The sequence below is a fragment of the Cryptomeria japonica genome, chromosome 4 (assembly GCF_030272615.1).
Source record: "Cryptomeria japonica chromosome 4, Sugi_1.0, whole genome shotgun sequence".
NCBI classification, from domain to species: domain Eukaryota; kingdom Viridiplantae; phylum Streptophyta; class Pinopsida; order Cupressales; family Cupressaceae; genus Cryptomeria; species Cryptomeria japonica.
In genome coordinates this window covers 236558939-236577609 of record NC_081408.1, presented here as the reverse complement: position 1 = coordinate 236577609, position 18671 = coordinate 236558939, and the positions used below count along the sequence as shown (strand labels likewise).

The 18671-nt window shown below is 32.9% G+C and overlaps 1 protein-coding gene across 6 annotated transcripts in view; it reads left to right on the top strand.

Annotated features, from left to right (window-relative positions):
- Nucleotides 1-5577: 5577 nt before the first annotated feature.
- LOC131057906 (dynamin-2A-like) overlaps nucleotides 5578-18671 on the top strand; it is a 36960-nt gene continuing 23866 nt past the window's right edge. For 3 of the 6 annotated variants that reach the window (XR_009372290.1, XR_009372291.1, XM_057992034.2), the window contains exons 1-4: nucleotides 5578-5804; nucleotides 11076-11151; nucleotides 11238-11376; nucleotides 13382-13544. Coding sequence is in view for 4 of the 6 variants with exons in the window: in XM_057992034.2 (XP_057848017.2) it covers nucleotides 11359-11376; nucleotides 13382-13544 (181 nt within the window). In the remaining 2 variants the exon portion in view is untranslated. Of the gene's footprint in view, nucleotides 5805-11075; nucleotides 11152-11237; nucleotides 11377-12268; nucleotides 12349-12440; nucleotides 12499-13381; nucleotides 13644-18671 lie in introns of those variants that run through there. The other 3 variants (XM_057992035.2, XM_057992033.2, XM_059219748.1) reach the window with 3 other exon arrangements.

Genomic DNA, 18671 nt, shown 5'->3' with positions numbered 1-18671 from the left:
ACCCAATTCCTTGATCTTGAAAAATTAGGACTCAAGCTTGAGGATGAGATAGGGAAGGTGGTGAAAATGCAAGTCTGAAACATGATGTGAGCATAATTGGTATAGTTATCAGGCATTAGAAGTTAAAGGACCAAGGTGAGGTCTAGGTGAGGATAAAATTATATGCAAACTTGTACAATTTATAATGCTACATTTAGCCCCCACTTTAGTGAGGGTATGAGACTCAACATACTCATGGTAAGTTGTATTGAAAAAATTTCACCAAGATATCAAAGAGACAAGACACACCAAGCCCCCAAGGACTTAAGGATCTTATTACTTTAAATGACTAGTACATTGTAATAGTTGTTTGTAAAGTAAAAATTATATCTAACACCTATCAATAATTATTTACTACTAGATTGTAGATTGAAGTCTTATTTACATTTAAAATTATCAATCTATTAAAGACCAATTTATTCATTCAAGAGTTTTCCACTTCACGACTTTTAGCATGAAATACTAACACTTCTACCTAAGCAATATTATTTCAACATTTAATTAGAAATCTATCACTCCCATCACTTTCACATTTATTGATGAAATTATAAATGAAAGGATTTAAATGAGCAACACATTATAATCAACACCATAGTTGTTCAATGTAAATTCAAAATTACATCCAATACCTCGAGAAAGTTGTCTACTCTTAGCTTACAAATTGAAGCCTCTTTTACATTTCAAATAATCAACCTTTCAAAGATACCAAGCACACGTGTTAACATTCTAAACTTTCAACACAAAATCATTATCATTTTTATACAATTTTAATATTGAATTAAATGTATGTTAGTTATATTATTTTCACATTTACCTTTTGTTCAATTGAGATAGTGAGATCATAGTCTAGTGTGCAGTGATGTATACCCAACTTACATATGTTGGGATTTAGGTGTCTTGACCTTAGAGTCCAAACATGGTTATTTAATTATTGATTGTATTTTCACCGGCTTTGGGAGTCCTAAGGTTTTGTGAGCTAATGTCATAGGTTGCTATTTTGATACTATAACAAATTTTTATTATGATTATGATGGTTTATTGTCTAGAGCAAGAGTCATGGAGATTTATTTTATGGTTGTTGGAATTTATGTTTTGAGCTTACTTTTGACAAGTGGTGTGAGGTAAGGAAGGTGCCTAATCTTGCTCATGGTAACTTCTATGTTTTACTTAAATTATATTTGGTACTTGAGATGATCATTATGGAAGAGATAGGTGTTGTTTCATTAGATGTTACTATGTGCAACATGTCATGGGATTAAGAAAGATGTTGTTTGTGACACAACTTACCTCTTAGGTATTGGAGATGGTTTTGGAAACCATGGGCACATACTTCTCTGTGTGAGCTCTATTTATATGTTGATGCCTTGGTTGATTTTGTGAGATAGGTTGATTAATTTCTAGGCATTGTTATGCTATCAAAATTATTATTGAATTCTCTATTGTAGGTACTCCCGAAGAGCATTGGTTCTATACATTATTTTGTAACTATTGTTGTGAGCGATTATACAATTGGGTCTATCTTTAGAGTGTGGGTTCTATTCCCAGAAGGATTTTCCCACGTATATCTAGTGTTGTGATTTTATATGATTAAATTTGAATTTTATATGTGTTTATCTAATTTGTAATGGTTAAGGGTTTGTAAGAATTTTTTTCATCATCTAGCCTGTTATATTTAGCATTTGGAAACTTTATTCTGCACTTCAGCTTCGCTTTCATTGGTATTAAAGCCTGGTGAACTTTGTCATTATTTTTTAGGTTGATGAATTTTTTGCATTGATCTGGTTTTAATGGGAGTTTTATAGAGGAAGATTTCATAACCTTATTGCAATTTCTATATATCAAGAACATCAAGAAACATAGAAACATAAAAGTTTAGTGGTGGCAATTTTGAGTTGTGGAAACTCAAAATAGAAGCTATGATTAGGGATAGAGACCTATGAGCCAAGGTTTCTTTGACAAAGCCCTAAAATACACTACAAGATGTATGAGATACAATAGACCAGAAAGGCAAGTTTTTGATAAGACCCTATTTGGCTAATTCTATACACTTGTATGTCTAGGAAGAGAAGAATATAGCTAATATTTGGAAAAATATTGGTGATATTTATCAAGAAAGATCATTAAAAAATACATTATTGCTAAGAAAGAAGATGTATTCTTTGAGGATGTCTGAAGGATGACCCATTGCTGATCACATGAATGCATTTAACAAGTTGGTTGCTCAATTGAATTAATTCGATATCAAAATTGATGATAAAGAAAAATGCGTGATTTTGTTATGTTCTTTGTTGAACTCATAAGATCACCATTTGATGGTCAGTGGAAGTACAATGACCACTTTAAAATGGAGGATGTGGTCACTTTGTTGTTATCTAAAGAGATGCAAAGGAAATTTTTTGAGATGGCTAAGTGGGCCCTAATTGCTTACTATAGAACAATAGAGAAAGGAAATAAGAAAGACAATAACCTGGTAAATCTAACACTAGTAGAAATATGGCAAATAAATGACCAGGTGACTAAAATTTTTAGTCACGACAAGTAAAAATGACCAAATTCTAGTCATTTTTTGCGACACAACTATAAATGACTAATTTGGTCATCGGGTAAGAAAACACAACTAAATAATTATTCACACAAATAAAAATGACTAAATAAATGACGAATTTTATCATCGGATAAAATACACAACCAAACATAAGATTTATGCTTGAACAACAAATATGTATGTGTGTGTGTGTGTGTGTGTGTGTGTGTGTGTGTGTGTGTGTGTGTGTGTGTGTGTGAAAATATATATTTATATATATAAGATTCAATGAATAGTATAAGAAACAATGCTTTCCTTCTATTCACTAATCATAAGATAGTTGTTACCTTTTTTCGCCCTTCAAGTAAAAAAAATGGCCCATGTAGGATCTTAGGCCCTCAGTTAAAATTTTGGAGATAGTTAAAGGGGATTTAAATAAAATCAAATTTTATTTATTTATTTAAAATAACTTGTAATCATTATTTTCCTCTTACATATTGGAATCAAAACTTTCAAGAAAGCACTCATTCCACGTGTATTAGAGCAAAAAGAGGTTCATTTTTAATGTTTGGAGGGAAATCAAAGTTAAGTTGTATTCCCATGTGGAACTTAGGGTTCCCTCTATACAAAAACTTTGGTTTCTCCCCTCATCTTGTTGTTTCATAATGAAAATGGAGTTTCTTGTGCAAAAGATCACATGCAGATTGTTCTTGAGCCCTTGTAGCAGCTGGATGATATCAAGAAGGGGCAAAAGTTTGAGTCATGTAAGGGTTCTCGATGCAGAAGAAATAATTTCAATCCTAAGCATAGTAAAAGCCCTTTCTAGAGGATCTTGTATGTGGTTGCATACGATATGACTAGAGAGGACATAGCCATGAATACCACTACAAGTATCCCATACTTGCTATTCTCCAAAAAGACAGGTTTGTTTAATCCGAGAGCCCTCTTAGTACAATATGAGAAAAGAGTTCAGTCTCACATGCATGAGAAAAGGGGGGTTTTATGCTCTTATTTTCTTCAATAAATGATGATCATGGAAAGGGTAATGTTATGAGTGAATTGATGTTTTATTCAATATTTTCACAGTTTTGTTTTGAAAAATATCCTTCCATTGCCATATTTTTATGAGTCTTCCTTCCAAATCCTTTAGGGTTAGACTAATCCTGATGTATAACAATAAAATATCAAAGTATTTGTTCACTTTTATAAACCCTACCAAAGAATAATGACCTAACTCAAAATAGAGTACCCAAAGAAAATTGATTTTACTCATTGTTAGGAGGGTCTTCATAGATAAGCAAAGACAACCTCAAACATCCTCTTCATAGTAGAATAATATGATATGGTAAGCTTTTCTATTCATATGGGGTCATGATAACAACAATATGTGTGTATTTTCTTCCAACTATCATGCTGTAGTAGTCTTCCATATTAGAGCATGTAGGGTATACAGATAGTATAAGCCCTTTGTATGACAATAGCAATTGTTGCATTTCAGTATACTTGTATCTATTGCAATAGTTGATAGATTTCAATACTTTTATAATTTTACCTCATGGTAGGGGGGCCTTAGATCAAGTGTTAGGATCTGAAGAATGGTATATACATATAAATTTGAGACTCTTTGCAATGTGAACCAATTCAAGTGGTGTATCCTTTAATATGAAGAAAGATTAGGGTTGTAGGACATACCATTAACGACATCTAGTCGACAAAAATCTGTAAATATATTGCCCCTTAATCAACGCTCACTCACTTTGACAACACATTCTAGTTTTTCCATAAATATATACATACTTTTGAAATCATATTACTTGGTCGTTATACCAAATTATGTAGAGAAGGGACAAAAGAATGATAGAGTAAAATTCACTAGCTTAGGCTAATGAGATTTGTTGACAATTACTTGTTCTTGGTATTTTTTATTTGATTTTCAATATGAATTTTATATTGATCATCTATTTAATTCTTACACAACTATAAGCTTTTGATAAAATTTAAGCCTGGATAGAAAATATTGCTTGTAGATCAATTGTTTTAAGATAAAACTTGGTTTATGTGTTTTTAAAGTTCAAAATATCAAGTTATTTTGAAATATGACATTGTTTTTGTTTTTGAAAACTAATATGCTTGGCTCATACATTTTTTATTTCCTTTACAAAAAGTACTTAGCTATATGTGCTATGGTGCCATATATATATCTTCATTCTTTTTCCCTAGAGTGACAGATCCCGTTTAATTAGCCTAATTTTATTATTGAATCATTGTGTATTAATTGTTAAGCAAATGGTTAGGAAAGATGATTGGAGTATATTAAGTGTACTAATGACACTCTATTAGGTTAGAGAGAGCATCATCGAGAAAAAGGTTCTAGTCCATGAAAGTAACCTATCATGATGGGATCGATTCACACACTCACTTAGACTCATGTAGTTAGGTTGCATGTGTGTGATTAGGGTTAAATTTTGGGTTTTTGCATAAGATTAGTGGTATTACCTTGTAAATGGTGTGTGTGTTTAGATTGAGTATGAAACCTCTTTATATAAATCTAGGTTAATTAATTTATTAGGAAAGCTCATGCATCAAGAACTAAACTTAACACAAGAGTGTGCTATTTGCAATATGTAGATGTCTTTCAAATTCCATCTAAATAGTTCCCAAATGAAATGAGAATTGGCATAGAAATACATATAACATTCCCTTTTATTTAAATAATTTAATACTAAAAATAATTTAAAGTTAATATTATGAAAAAATATTTTTAATAAAGATATTATAACGTAATTTTATTTTATTTAGAAAAAATAAAATAAAGTAAATAAACAAAATATTAGGAAAATAAAACTTTTAAAAGCATGTATTACCTTACTTATTAAGAAAGAAAATAAATTTTTACCCTCCACGTGCCTGAAGATGCTTAGGCAATTTGCATGTGAAGTTAACGTGGAGGAGCTAGAAAAAGGTTGAGATATTTGGCTATACCTATTTTACACTTCCAATTACATTGGGGCGGGAAAAAAGAAAAAACTGGAGACTTTTTAACATGGAGTGAAAAGGGGGTGGAGAAATAGGGCATATGAAAAATGTTTTTATGTGCCAAGTTGATCAAATCCCAAGCCATATATTGAAGCCCACAGAGTGGATTCTCCACGGAAGGAACTGTCTATGACAGATTGCAAGAGGCTTTCATGCATTTGGAGAAAGCATTCAAGAGTTTTTCTTGAGGATATAGGCGATTAATGTATGCTGAGTCTTTCTTTAATTGTTAGTGTAATTCTATTAAGATCCTGGTTGTTTTGTTTGATTTTTTTATTTATTTTTAATTGTTCTATTCGGTAACCATTAAAGAATTCCAAATCTTTCATCCTAATCCTCTAAAAAATACTTTCTTGGGCCCAATCGATTGATATGCTTCACTAATAGGTAGGGTTCCATTGTTATTAGTGGATAATTAAGTGAATTCCTTGACCAGAATTCCAAACTCATCCTTAGTTAAGAAAATGACATCAAATTTAGAATGCAAAATCAAGTGGTAGGGTTGTTTAAGTCTCTCCTTTCCTCTCTTCCTGAGTAATACTTGGTAACCTTTTTAAGAGCATTACAGGCATTAATTCTGGCAAACATGCGTGCAGCTCCCTTTTCGTTCAATCTTGAGGTTTAAACCAAGTTGTTTATCACCAAATCAACATCATATAATTTGGTTACTTCACAATACAGATTAGAGATGTGTTAGCAGCACTGAATACTATTAGCATTTTACTTTTTATTTGGACTTTGTTATCCATTGATAGAGCTCATCCTCTATTGTAAATGTCACAAATACAACATAAAAGTTTACTTTAACCATCTAGAATATCATGAAGTTGGTTAAAATTTACCTCAATCAATTTCCTGTACACATTTTAAACAAAAATCCATCCATTTGACAGTGCTAAATGCATTAGTGTCAAAGCTTGAATTGATTTAAGAAAGTAAAATGGGTTTGAGTTGATTTAAGAAAGTAAAATGATGTTCTTATTTGTTGCTTTTCATTTGAAGAATATTTTAGTTTAGGTGTGAATAAATGGAGAAACTTAAGACAAAGGTGCAAAATTTGAATTGATACTTCATAGAGATTTCTAAATGGATCTGCATCATTGCTCTCTATCAATTCACTCATTTACTTTACTGTACGCTAGAGGGTTTAAAATTAATTTGGTAGCAATGTCCTTTTGATTTAATTATGGAGGGCTAACTCTAGGTTTCATTACCACTTTGTTCTGGCCAATGAACTTCACCAACATGTGCGTTTAGTTGATATACACAGTTCTGGAGTGATATTTCTCCCAGCATCACTAGAGAAATCAACCTTTTGAGTATGCGACAACTGCACGTGTTTCTTTAAGGAAACAATATGTTTGAGTTATCTGATTTAAAACATCTTTGCAATTTTCATAGATATCTAATTTTTTTTTAATCTGTTTTGCTGACAAACCAACATTCTGGGTGAAGTAGTGTGCAGGCTTGCAGAAAAATCTGCTCGCATATGCTTGAGTTTCTTGCAAAACTATTTCAGTATTTTTATTGTTCACCTTTTCCCCTTTCCAAAACATATTGAACTTTTGATTTTGGCCAAGGCATGTGGAAGTTATGATGGTTTAAGTGCTGTCCTATTTCACGGAAATTAACAAATTGAAAATTGTTTTTATTGAAAATACGTAATTTCAATAGACATAAGAGTATTACAGTGAAATTTAGAGAATCTATTGGTTATTATTACCCCTCCATCAATTTTTAGAAGGGATATATACTTAGGAGATAGAAATTGAAGATGTTAAACCCCCATCTCTTATATCCAGTAGTAACGAGTGGATTGGAGAATTACATTAACATCTCGTATATCCGGTAGTAACGAGTGGATTGGAGAATTACATTTAGAATTGGAATTGTTTTCTTGGTTAACTACCCAGTAAATACTTTTATCTTGGGATAGATTATTTGAGCTACTACCAGTATAGGCTTGTCTACTACATAATGCATTATCTATCTTTTATAATTTAATGATATTGTAGTGAGATGATTGGCACACTCTATGCTTTAAACATTAATGACATTGATTATATGCATGGGTGTGTTACTTGATCCCACAATATGTTTATCAATAGGCGTGTGCATTACATATGCATTACATATACATTGCATGAGCATATAGGTATGCTATCTTAATAGTGATTCACATAATGGATTAAATTCCTTCATGCATGTGACCACACCTTGCTAGACCATTTGTGATGGGTCGGGCTTCTCCAGTGGAGTAGCACGGGGAAGCTTATTGCTTTGTGGCAGGGTGGATATCACCTTGATGATTCTCTCTCTCTCTCTGGTTATGAAGGATGAAAATGGAAGATGTTCAGTGATGCAAGTGTTAATGAAATTACTATCTTGTGACCTGCTGATTGACATAGTATATAACTCTTATAAATTGTTATTCTGCTCTTGCAAATTCTGAGTGTGTCATCATGAAGTGTGTTGCAGTACTTATAATATAAAATGTATTTTAAAATTATGTCAAATATAGTAAATGCACTTGTGGGAAGGGAACAGAGGAGGGTTTGTAATGCAAGTGTTAGTACATTTTCTCATCATACGAGCTACTGATTAATATACTAGAAGATTCTTATAGATTACTTACCATTCTCTTGCAGATTTGGGTGTAATTCATGATGATGTATGTGAGCACTTGTAACATAAAAATATTTGTTTCTTATAGTTATGCTAAGTGTGGCAAAATAGAATTGTACGAATTGTAATGTTTAGAGAATTGTTTTATGAATGTTTTTGAAAAGATATAAAAAATTAGCCAGTAAATAATTTCTTTGAATTTGGATTACATATGCCTTACTCAATAATTACCATAGGTTTTTAGTGATTATGGGGTGGATGTTACATGAAGTTACAATCCATCGGAATGTAGTATGCTTATACATAAGATTTACTCTTAAAAAGCCAAAATAAACTCGCTGTTGTAGATTTTTTTCCATTCATGTTTACATGATCAAACTATGATAATTGATTTGGATGAGTTATTAACTTTCGTTCAACTATATCACAATAAATTATTAGTTTGCCATGTGGAAAAACTCTGTTGTCAATCCATAGAGCTTTACTAGAAGAATCTATCAAGCACATTGGCTGAAGATCTTTATTACATGGTGGTTTTGGCTAACTTTTGTACCCCTGGTTGATAATGACTAGAAAAAATTAACACATTTTTTTAACTGTTTGTCTTGTGTATCACACTCCCTTGGAAAGATCATGGAAATAATTCTGCTCTAATAAAATTTCATTTTTTTTTCCGTTGAACACTATTATGGATTATGAATTTTATACCATCTTTTAATGATATGCTTTCTTGTCATTTTATTATGAGAAACAAAGAAGCCTTCAAAAGAGGAGCTTGTAACGGTTGTTTTTGTGTTGCTGGAGTTAGCTCATTTATTATAAGTGGGCATTTGATTGGATTTTGGTAGAAGGGATTACACTTTTTCCACCAAATGCCATGGGAGGTTAGCAATCTTTGTATATGACTGCATTTTTGTATAGCCAAGAAAGTGGAAAATAGAAGATATAACAAAACTGTGATGAAGTGGGAATATCTACATAGCCATATTAAATTATGTTATAGAATTCTTTTTTTTTTGATGTTATCATATTGGATGCTATAAGGTACCCTATTAATATGCAAATCCAATGTGTAAGATAGAGATAGAAGCATAAGTGTGTTAGCAAAAGTACCCTATACAGTAAGATTTTGTGCCTTTATGGGCATGGATCAAATACAGTAGAGAGTTACTTGAGCCATATCAGAAGAGGCATATATCTATTTGTTTTTTTTATTCACTCAGGGTATCCCCGCGACTCAGCCCAGCGACACTGGTTTCCCATTATGGGGCGAGCTGAGGCGAGACTAATTCCTGGAGATGAGCTAAGCAGCCCATCAGCCAAGCCCATCAGTTGAATCCAAGCCTCAGAGTCGAACCCGAGACCAATGGGGAGCAAACCCATGGTCCAAGCCAACTCTGCTACCTGTCCGGGCTGAAGAGGCATATATCTATTACAGTAGCACATGGAACCAATTTCTATTGAAACCTAATTTCAGAGGGCTTCTTTTGTGTTTCTAGAGTTAGCTCAGTTAGAAGTGTGCTTTTGATTGATTTTTGGTAGAATGGATTACATTCTTTTCACCAAATGCCACTGGATAGTGATTTTTGTATGCAGCTGCAAATCTATGTTTTACTCAGACCCTTAGTCCTGTCAACTACCAGGGATCTGAAATTTTGTCCTTTTATAAAGCTTCCACATCAATGTACTCCTTGCCTATCTACTAGCAGAGATCTGAAACTTTGTGAACTTTAGTCCTTTTATGAGAAATGAATACATTAATAGTTAATTTTAATAAAAAAAATTGCAATTAAATATATTGGCCAAGGACATTGGAGTTAATTGTAAACCTAATGTCTTTCTTAAAGAAGTTGAAAAGGATAGTTTAGCATAGTGCTGGCTTTTGTTATAAGGAGTTTAAGTACTTGTAAATGCAGTTGTTGTTTCTTTTTATTTTTAGCTAGGAATTAAGTTATAATTTAATAAAAGTAAAGGTAGTTTTCCAAATATGGGTGAATGGTTTTGTTCTACGTTGCATGGACATGGACATGAGGTATGTATATGGAAATGAGAATCATATATTTATAATATGTATTTAACAAACTCTATGTAACACAAGTTTATAAGCTATTGGAGAAGATTTTCATTACTTTAGAAGCAATTGCTTCTACTGCGTTGGATAACTTCAGAGTAGAAGCTAAAAAAATGGTGGTATCCCTTGTTGATATGGAACGGGCATTTGTTCCCCCTCAACACTTCATTTTTTTTTAAAGAAGGTAATTTGCTATGCCAACATGAAAAGCATTAGATATTTAAGGCAATTGGATAATGCATTTTGTCCTCTGTTTTAAAGCCCTAAGAATATGTCTGGCATTGTCAGCAAGTGTGAACTTTGTTTTGAATATTTATTAGCCTGTTAGGCGTATGCATTTTATCATCATTTATGTTATTGTTTTTTTTATATGATGGGGAATGCGAGACGTTGGTGTACAAACAATTTTTGGGATTTTGTAGTTTCATATTCAACCAAGCTATTTCCATTGTAAATCATCTTAAAAAAATCCATGCAAATTCTGTCGTGTTATTTTCCTGTAATACATTATTCTTCAAAGTTAACTACATTATTCTATTTTCAATTTTTTTTCTAAGGGGTTGTGCTGAATTGGTTACATCACTGTGTTCTTATGGGAACTCTTGGACTTATGTGATTGACTTGTAGTGTGATATACATTATGTTGCTATAGGAGCTAATTATTTGTCTCATTTGTTAACATTATTTCTAATTATCTACAATAATTTTTCTACTTCTTACATGAAATGCAACTAATTAACATTTTAAAATTATTTTTGGAATGGCAATTACGCTAGATAGGCAACGCAGGGAAGAAGAGATGAAAAATCGAGCTTCCAAAAAAAGCCATGATGCAGAGCAATCTTTGCTTAATAGGGTCAGTATTTTTTTGGTATCATATATTGCATGTGTAGGTATGTGCTATTATCTGATACCTAAAACTAATCCATGTTTTTTCTATAGGCAACAAGTCCGCAACCTGGTAGCCAACAAACAGGTGGAACCTTAAAATCAATGAAAGATAAGTCCAATCAGGCAGATAAAGATAAGAAGGAAACATCTGTATTGCAAACTGCTGGTCCTGATGGAGAGCTTACAACAGGTATTCAACTATGTGTCTATTGTTAAGTAGGAGGTATTTTCCATTGGTGTGTAAAATTATTATATTTATCAGCATTCAACTGTGTAGTTTTTGAGTCAAACTTATTGACAAGATGTCATGAATAGTGGTTCACATTAACCTATCTCGTATGAAAATGAATAGTCTACTTAGCACTCATTGCACCTAGGTGATTCTCATAGGGATGAAGCATTGAGACTTCTTGGGAGATCAACCTTCCCAACACAAGATCAAATGTGCTTGACCATGTAGTGTACCCCAAGAATAATCCCACTTAGCTCCCCTCCCATCTGCAAAATCTTCAGCAAGCAAGAGATTATAAGTGTAGTTTTTCTTGAATGTTTTTTATTGAATATCTAAGAAAGAGAGAAGTTCTATTAATGTCCATGGATGACCAAAAGTAGGCTACCTTATTTTTCTACTCCAAAAGTAGGTTATAGGGATACAAGTCTAGTTTTTCTATGATGCTTTTTAGTGGATATGCTAAGAAAGAAACAAAGAAATTATATTATTGTCCATGTATGACCAAAAGTAGGTTAACTGGACTCAAGAGTACAGCAGTTACTACCAACACATGTGGTCAAGAAACTAGTACAAACAGACAAGAAGGGGCAACAAGAACATGCTTTGGAAAACTAGATCTGCATACAAAGTATTTGAGTTCTGATATTTTTACCTCATTTTTGTAAATTTCCCTTAGCAATCTAGTTCTGGTAGGTTGGGGCTTGTTTACCGCATTCTTTATAGAAGTGTGTATTTATGTACATCTGTATGAATCAAAATAAATTCTCCATCACTCTAGTAATCTTTATTTAGTTTCTTATTATACACTTGAATTTTATTTAAGATTTCTAAATAAGAATGGTGATGTCAGGATATTTGCTGAAGAAAAGTGCAATTTAAACAAATGGTTGGAGTCGGCGGTGGTTTGTCCTGAATGAGAAATCTGGAAAGGTTTGTTGCATTATATATATGCAATAAAATTATCAATTGTTCAAATGGAAGTCATATATCATATGTGAATTGATTTTAACTTTTATTTGCAGCTTGGTTACACCAGAAAGCCAGAAGAAAGGCATTTTTAGAGGAGTCATTAATTTTTTGGTACAAAATTGCCAAGGAATCTTTTATTGTTAAATAAGAATTTTGCTTTAAAATTTATCAATTTCTGAATGCATAACCAATCGAAAGGCTAAAATATTATATGCATTTAAGTATTTTTCTATGTAGGGTATTGAAAGAACAGTATAATTTATACAAAATGTGTATGTAAAGCTCCCAAATTAAATTTGTTTTCATTCTAGTGGCGGTTGATGATTTCCATCTTTGAAAGCATTGTCAAATTTTTGCTAATTAGTAGTTATAGTTACCTTTAAGTAAGATTTCCTGGTTATGCCAACATGAAGGGAACAATTGGATTTGGAATTGTAGAGTCAAACTACCGGGATTAGTTTTGTGCAAGTGTATATTCTCATATTAGCTCTATTGATCACAGGTGCACTATGATTGTGTGCATGATCAGTAACTACGGCTATGCCACTCTGTTTCTATTTTTAATTGATTGTTGTGTGTTGTACATTAAAACAATTCCTGCCATGTATTTCTTAGTTTACTGGTTTGAATGCAAATTTGAGTGCAGTAAATTCCAGGAAAATCCATTATGCAGATCTATATTAACATTTAAGTCTACTATGTTTTAATTTCTTGTGATTGTAAGGACTTTTGGTCCTTTCCTGAAGTTCCTCCTGCGATACAAAGATTGTTCTGTAATTGGAATCTTTAAACTTCCTAATCAAATAAGTGTAAAAATTAGACAGGTTGACTCTTTTTCAATAATATTTTTGGTTGTTTATCAATTGCGTAAACTGTGTCTTAAGTATTTGTTTTTCCTGATTGTCTAGGATGCACCGTGTACTTTTTTAATAATTTAATGTCTTTCCTAAGTTTGCTGGCATTTGTTACTGAATGAACATTTTTCATTTTACAGGAATGTATTATCGAGGAGGTAACAGAAGATGGTACTTCTGATTCTCCAGCTCCAGCCAAATCAAGTTCTAAAGACTCAAAGAAGGCAAATGGTGCTCATGCTGTAGCTGTAAGTCTGGCATTCAAAATCACCAACAAGGTTTTATACAAAACAGTACTAAAAGGTGTGTTTCTTTTTGGGGTTCATGTTGCAAACAGGAGATGCACATACATGTAAATTCAATTGGCACCTTGCAGATGCATATACATATAATTCTTCTTTATTGTTGTCTCAGATCACTTACTGTTATAACAACATTCACACAAGCTATTCTTTTCCACTCTCATTCACTGTCATGCTTGCTAGGGTTTATAGATTTTACCCTATCCTTGTTGCTCAGACTGTCTATTAGGCTTGTGATATAGTGCACTTGTAAACCTGATTGTCACAATTTCATAATGACCGTGCCCCCTTGGAGTTTGGTCTTTTGATGCAAAATATTGTCATTGTCTTTTCCTTGCAGCTGCTCATAGAGTGACCTTGATATTGTCTCTTCTCTTTTCTAAATCTGAAAATGATTCTTACCATCTCTTTTCTTCCTAAAAATCTGAAAATGACTTTTATTTTCTTCATAAAAATCTGAAAATGACTTTTATTCTCTTCATAAAAATCAATCTGAAAATGACTTTAATTTCCTTCTATAATGTTTATATTCTTAGTTTCTCCATTAAACTATGGCTTGCTACATTCTCATACTTTAAGCTCCAAAATGCTTCAATCTTTGTGTATTGCTGCCATCAAGTTTAGGACTGTCACAAAAGGCTTTTGAAATCTGAAAATCACTTCTTTTTATGCTGCTCTTAAATCCGAAAATTGTTGTTTTTACTTTTTAAGAGTCTTTTTGAAATCTCAAAATCATTGTTTTTAAGAGGCTCTCAAATTTGAAAAATCACTATCATAAGGGGCTGCTCTCAAATCTGAAAATCACTTTCTTTTATAAAGCTTTTAAATTTGAAAATCACTGTCAAAAGGGGCTGCTTCAAACTTCGGTGTTTTTTGGGATCACTTTATTGTATCCTTTCTTCAATCTCAATATGCTGCAACTAATCTTTCTTGGTTGTAACATTAGTGTTTTTAATATTTCACTGCCCTTTCCTCACAGGGTTTGAAGTTGCTCATATTTGGATCTTCTTAGCTGTGAGTGCTTTTGTTCTTGAGGACTGCACCTTAATCATAGTCCATCTTCTCTATGAGCATTATGGACTGTGATTTTGTCAGAATCTTGTCTGTAGACTGTGATACTTTTTAGTAATCTCTTCATATGCCCTCTGTGAGCTGCTTTCAATCATGAAATGCTCCCTTTCATGGCTGTTATAACAATCTTATTTGTGTATGCATGCTCACTGCTTTGATGATAGACAGCAACAAGGCTTCTTTGCATGACTGGGAATGTTGTAGCTTTTTGTTATTCAAAGGTTGTAGCCCTCTGATTAGAGCAATCCATCCTCTACTCATGACTGTGTTCCAGCTCTTGTACTATGTCTAATGCATTCTTTCACTTTGTATTGACTATCCTCCTGATTGTGTTTGCATATTCTATAGTTATTTGCTTCGTCAAAACAGTAATGAGGTCTTTGATGTTTTGAAGATTCCCTCACTGTCTTCTGAGCATTATGACTGATATTTTTCAGCTATAGACTGCAACTATGGTTTTTACCCTTGTCTTTGTCCCCTTTGTGTTTGGGTGATCATTGACTCATTGATGAATACAAAGATTAAAGGCACTCTAAAATTAAAGGCTTGTCTAGTACATGTCAAAGTGCAAGAATTAGAATTCAAGGAGAAGATAAAAAACATGAGTAGATGGCAAAAAGGTTATGGAATAAGAGTGTTTTTTCCTTTGTCCATTTAAAGTCAAGAATTTTGCTTTGCATGTGTCAAGCACCATGACCCTACGGAAAAAAGATATTAGCGAGTGATAAACTACTTTGCAAACCTTCTGAATTCAATAGAGATTGCCTTCACTTTGTCATTATATGGGAGTCTCAAAATATTGTTCTAAGAGAATGGGAAAGGGTTAGGATAAGAGTCTTCTTGAATTACAAAAGCTTATTGGCAAGCATTGGTTCTAAGAGTGTTCTTAAATGAAAGCAATTTAATTTTGTTAATTTGTTTGACTCTTACATGAACTCACAATTCAACTCTAGTGTGTATGATGGATACCTTATCATTGCTATCATATGAATATTTAAAATTTCCCTTTATTTTAAAATGACTAAAAAAAACATTTATTCTCAAAATGTGTACCCTTGCCTCTTCCTATCCCTATCTTAGAGACTCGGTGAAACTGAAACATAGGTTTTTTTTGAATTCCATGGGTTATTGTTTAGTTGTCTTGTAAACCTAATGTCTTTCTTAAAGAAGTTGAAAAGGATAGTTTAGCATAGTGCTTGCTTTTGTTATAAGGAGTTTAAGTACTTGTAAATGCAGTAGTTGTTTCTTTTTATTTTTAGCTAGGAATTAAGTTATAATTTAATAAAAGTAAAGGTAGTTTTCCAAAATGGGTGAGTGGTTTTGTCCTACGTTGCATGGACATGGACATGAGGTATGTATATGGAAATGAGAATCATATATTTATAATATGTATTTAACAAACTCTATGTAACACAAGTTTATAAGCTATTGGAGAAGATTTTCATTACTTTAGAAGCAATAAAGACACATGATGAGATTGAAATTTCCCAATTCATTTGTCAAGGATACATGAAAACCACTTATTATTCCCTTCATCAACTGTGATGATGCGATGATTAATTATCTTGCAATAACTTTTTATTTTTATCATTCCCTTCATCTTTGTGTAACAAGGAGAGTGAAAAAAAACCACTTATTGCAGCTTTGAGATTGACAAGAGGCTATCGTGTGCCATGGTTTGTGAGTGTGTGCACATAGTGAATAATGAGTCTCAAGTTTGTACTTACAAACTTCTTCCACATCAAAATCGTGTGCCATGGTTTGTGAGTGTGCACATAGTGAATAATGAGTCTCAAGTTGAGGAAGAACTTACAAACTTCTTCCACATCAAAATTCAATTTATCTGGAAGAAGGTAATGCTTTCTTTGGCACATGCTCTCAAGCAAATAGGATTTCACAAAAGCTAGTTAGTGAACTTGATTTGAAGGCTACAAATCACCTAAATCCATATTCCTTAGGGTAGTTGAAGCAAGTAGGATATATCTCAATCACTAAGAATTGCAAAGTTAACAATAGATTCAATCCATAATTTAGAAATGAGGTGAATGTGGATGTGTGAGGTGTCATCTTTGGAAGTCATCATCTCTACATTGGGGATGTTCTATAGTTTAGGATTTAGGATGAAGAGTAAATATATGTTACATTATATTAGCAAGGACTTCACTCTTAGTCATATGGGTAGGTACAAAATATCCATCATGAGTGCTTTTTAAGCCAAGAGGCTACTCAATTCTACTGGTAAAAAGAGGAAAAGGGAGTGGCTTAAATCAAATTAGTATGTTAGACAAACAAAGAAAAGAAGAAATAATTGTGTTTTCTATTATGATTGTCTTTGATCTTTTATGACAACAAAAACTGTGTCTCTGCTCTATTATATCCCTTTGTATTGTTATGACTGTATTCACTGTGCATAGCTTTCCATCATTGGATTTGCTCTAATCATTGTGGCTTTGACTGATGATACTATCATTATCTTTAATTTGCATTTTGTTGTTCACGAAATGCCCGTACTCTCACCATACCCTTGTCTCTGATTTTGCTGCTCTGTGAATTCATGACTGTTTTAGCTTCTTGTATCTCTTTTGTTGATGATGGCCTCCTTAACATTGTGTCTTTGATGTCTCCATTAGCTCCATGAATATGTTGTCTTTTCTTACTCTTATGACTACTCATTGCTCTTATATTGATGAACACCCCTTTGTATGTGTGCTTTACTGTGTCAAGAACATGTTGTGGTTTAGACTGGTAAGGGCTGCATTTTAACTATTTTCACTGTTTCAAGGCATGAATGAATCCTCTAAACCTGGGACTACTTTTGCATCTGTTCATAGAAGTGATATTATTGTTCTTTTCAGTGTGCCTAGATCTGTCTTTTGATCTTTTGATATGATCATCTCAATACTACAAACTTAGTGATTTGTCAAACTATTCTCTGCATTACTTCTAACTATTCTTGTGGCAGTGATTTATTCTTTGAATGATATGCTCATTATATCTTTTGACAATCACTATTCCCTGTGAATGCCGGTCTGTACCTGCTTCTCATTGATGACTGCAAAAGACTGCCCTTTGCTTATTTATGATGCTGCTATTGTGAAACCCGATTATGATTGTACTCTTATGAGGGTTTTGAATCTTAGGCAGTAGGCTTATCACTGTATTTAACAATGACTGATGGTAATAACCTTATTGAATGCTCCTTTAAATCAATCAGTCATTGCCAAACATGTTATCTTCTTCTTTTTACTAGCTCACTGTTATGAGTACATGATGCCTTATGTTGTTGACTATATCCAATGCACTGTTCTGCTCTTTAGTACGATGATCAAACCTTTCCTTGACTGTAACACTTGTTGCATCTATTCATCACTTTCACTGGTTATTTCTTGATCATGATTTGCCTTTGGTGCTGATTATGTTATCTCCTTATATGACTGCTATTTTTGTGTATGTTGATGTCTTTCATTCCTTGGTTATCCCAAGAACTTAATGGCTGTCATATATTGATTCTTGGAAAAGATTTTGAGGCTGATCATTCCTCTTGGGTGACTGTCATAATTGTGACAGTTTGACAGTACCGCACTCTGTTATTCACAACTTTCATTCCATGCTATATTTGGAAAATCTCTCTGGTAGAGATGTAGAGAACTAGGATTACAAAAACATATCCAAAATATAGCCAGATCCAACGGTTCATTTGAGAGTTATTCCCCTCGTACTGAGACCCATTTTTACTATCATAAAGACTGGTCTGTTAGTAAGGGTTTCATAACAGTTTTCAGAAAAACCAATGGATCTCTCATTACAGAAAACGACATGAGTTCAAACTTGCCTCAAAAGAGAGTTAAGACACCATGGTAACCAATCCAAATGATTAGAAGACCGTTCCAATCCACCTACTGACATGAATAGGCAGAACAAATTGAGAAAACATTTCTAAACCAAGTAATGAACAACAAATCTGCAAATTTAACACAATGTATATTCAAAACTCAATGGAAATATTTTTGACATGAATAGGCAGAACAAATTGAGAAAACATGCCTAAACCAAGTAA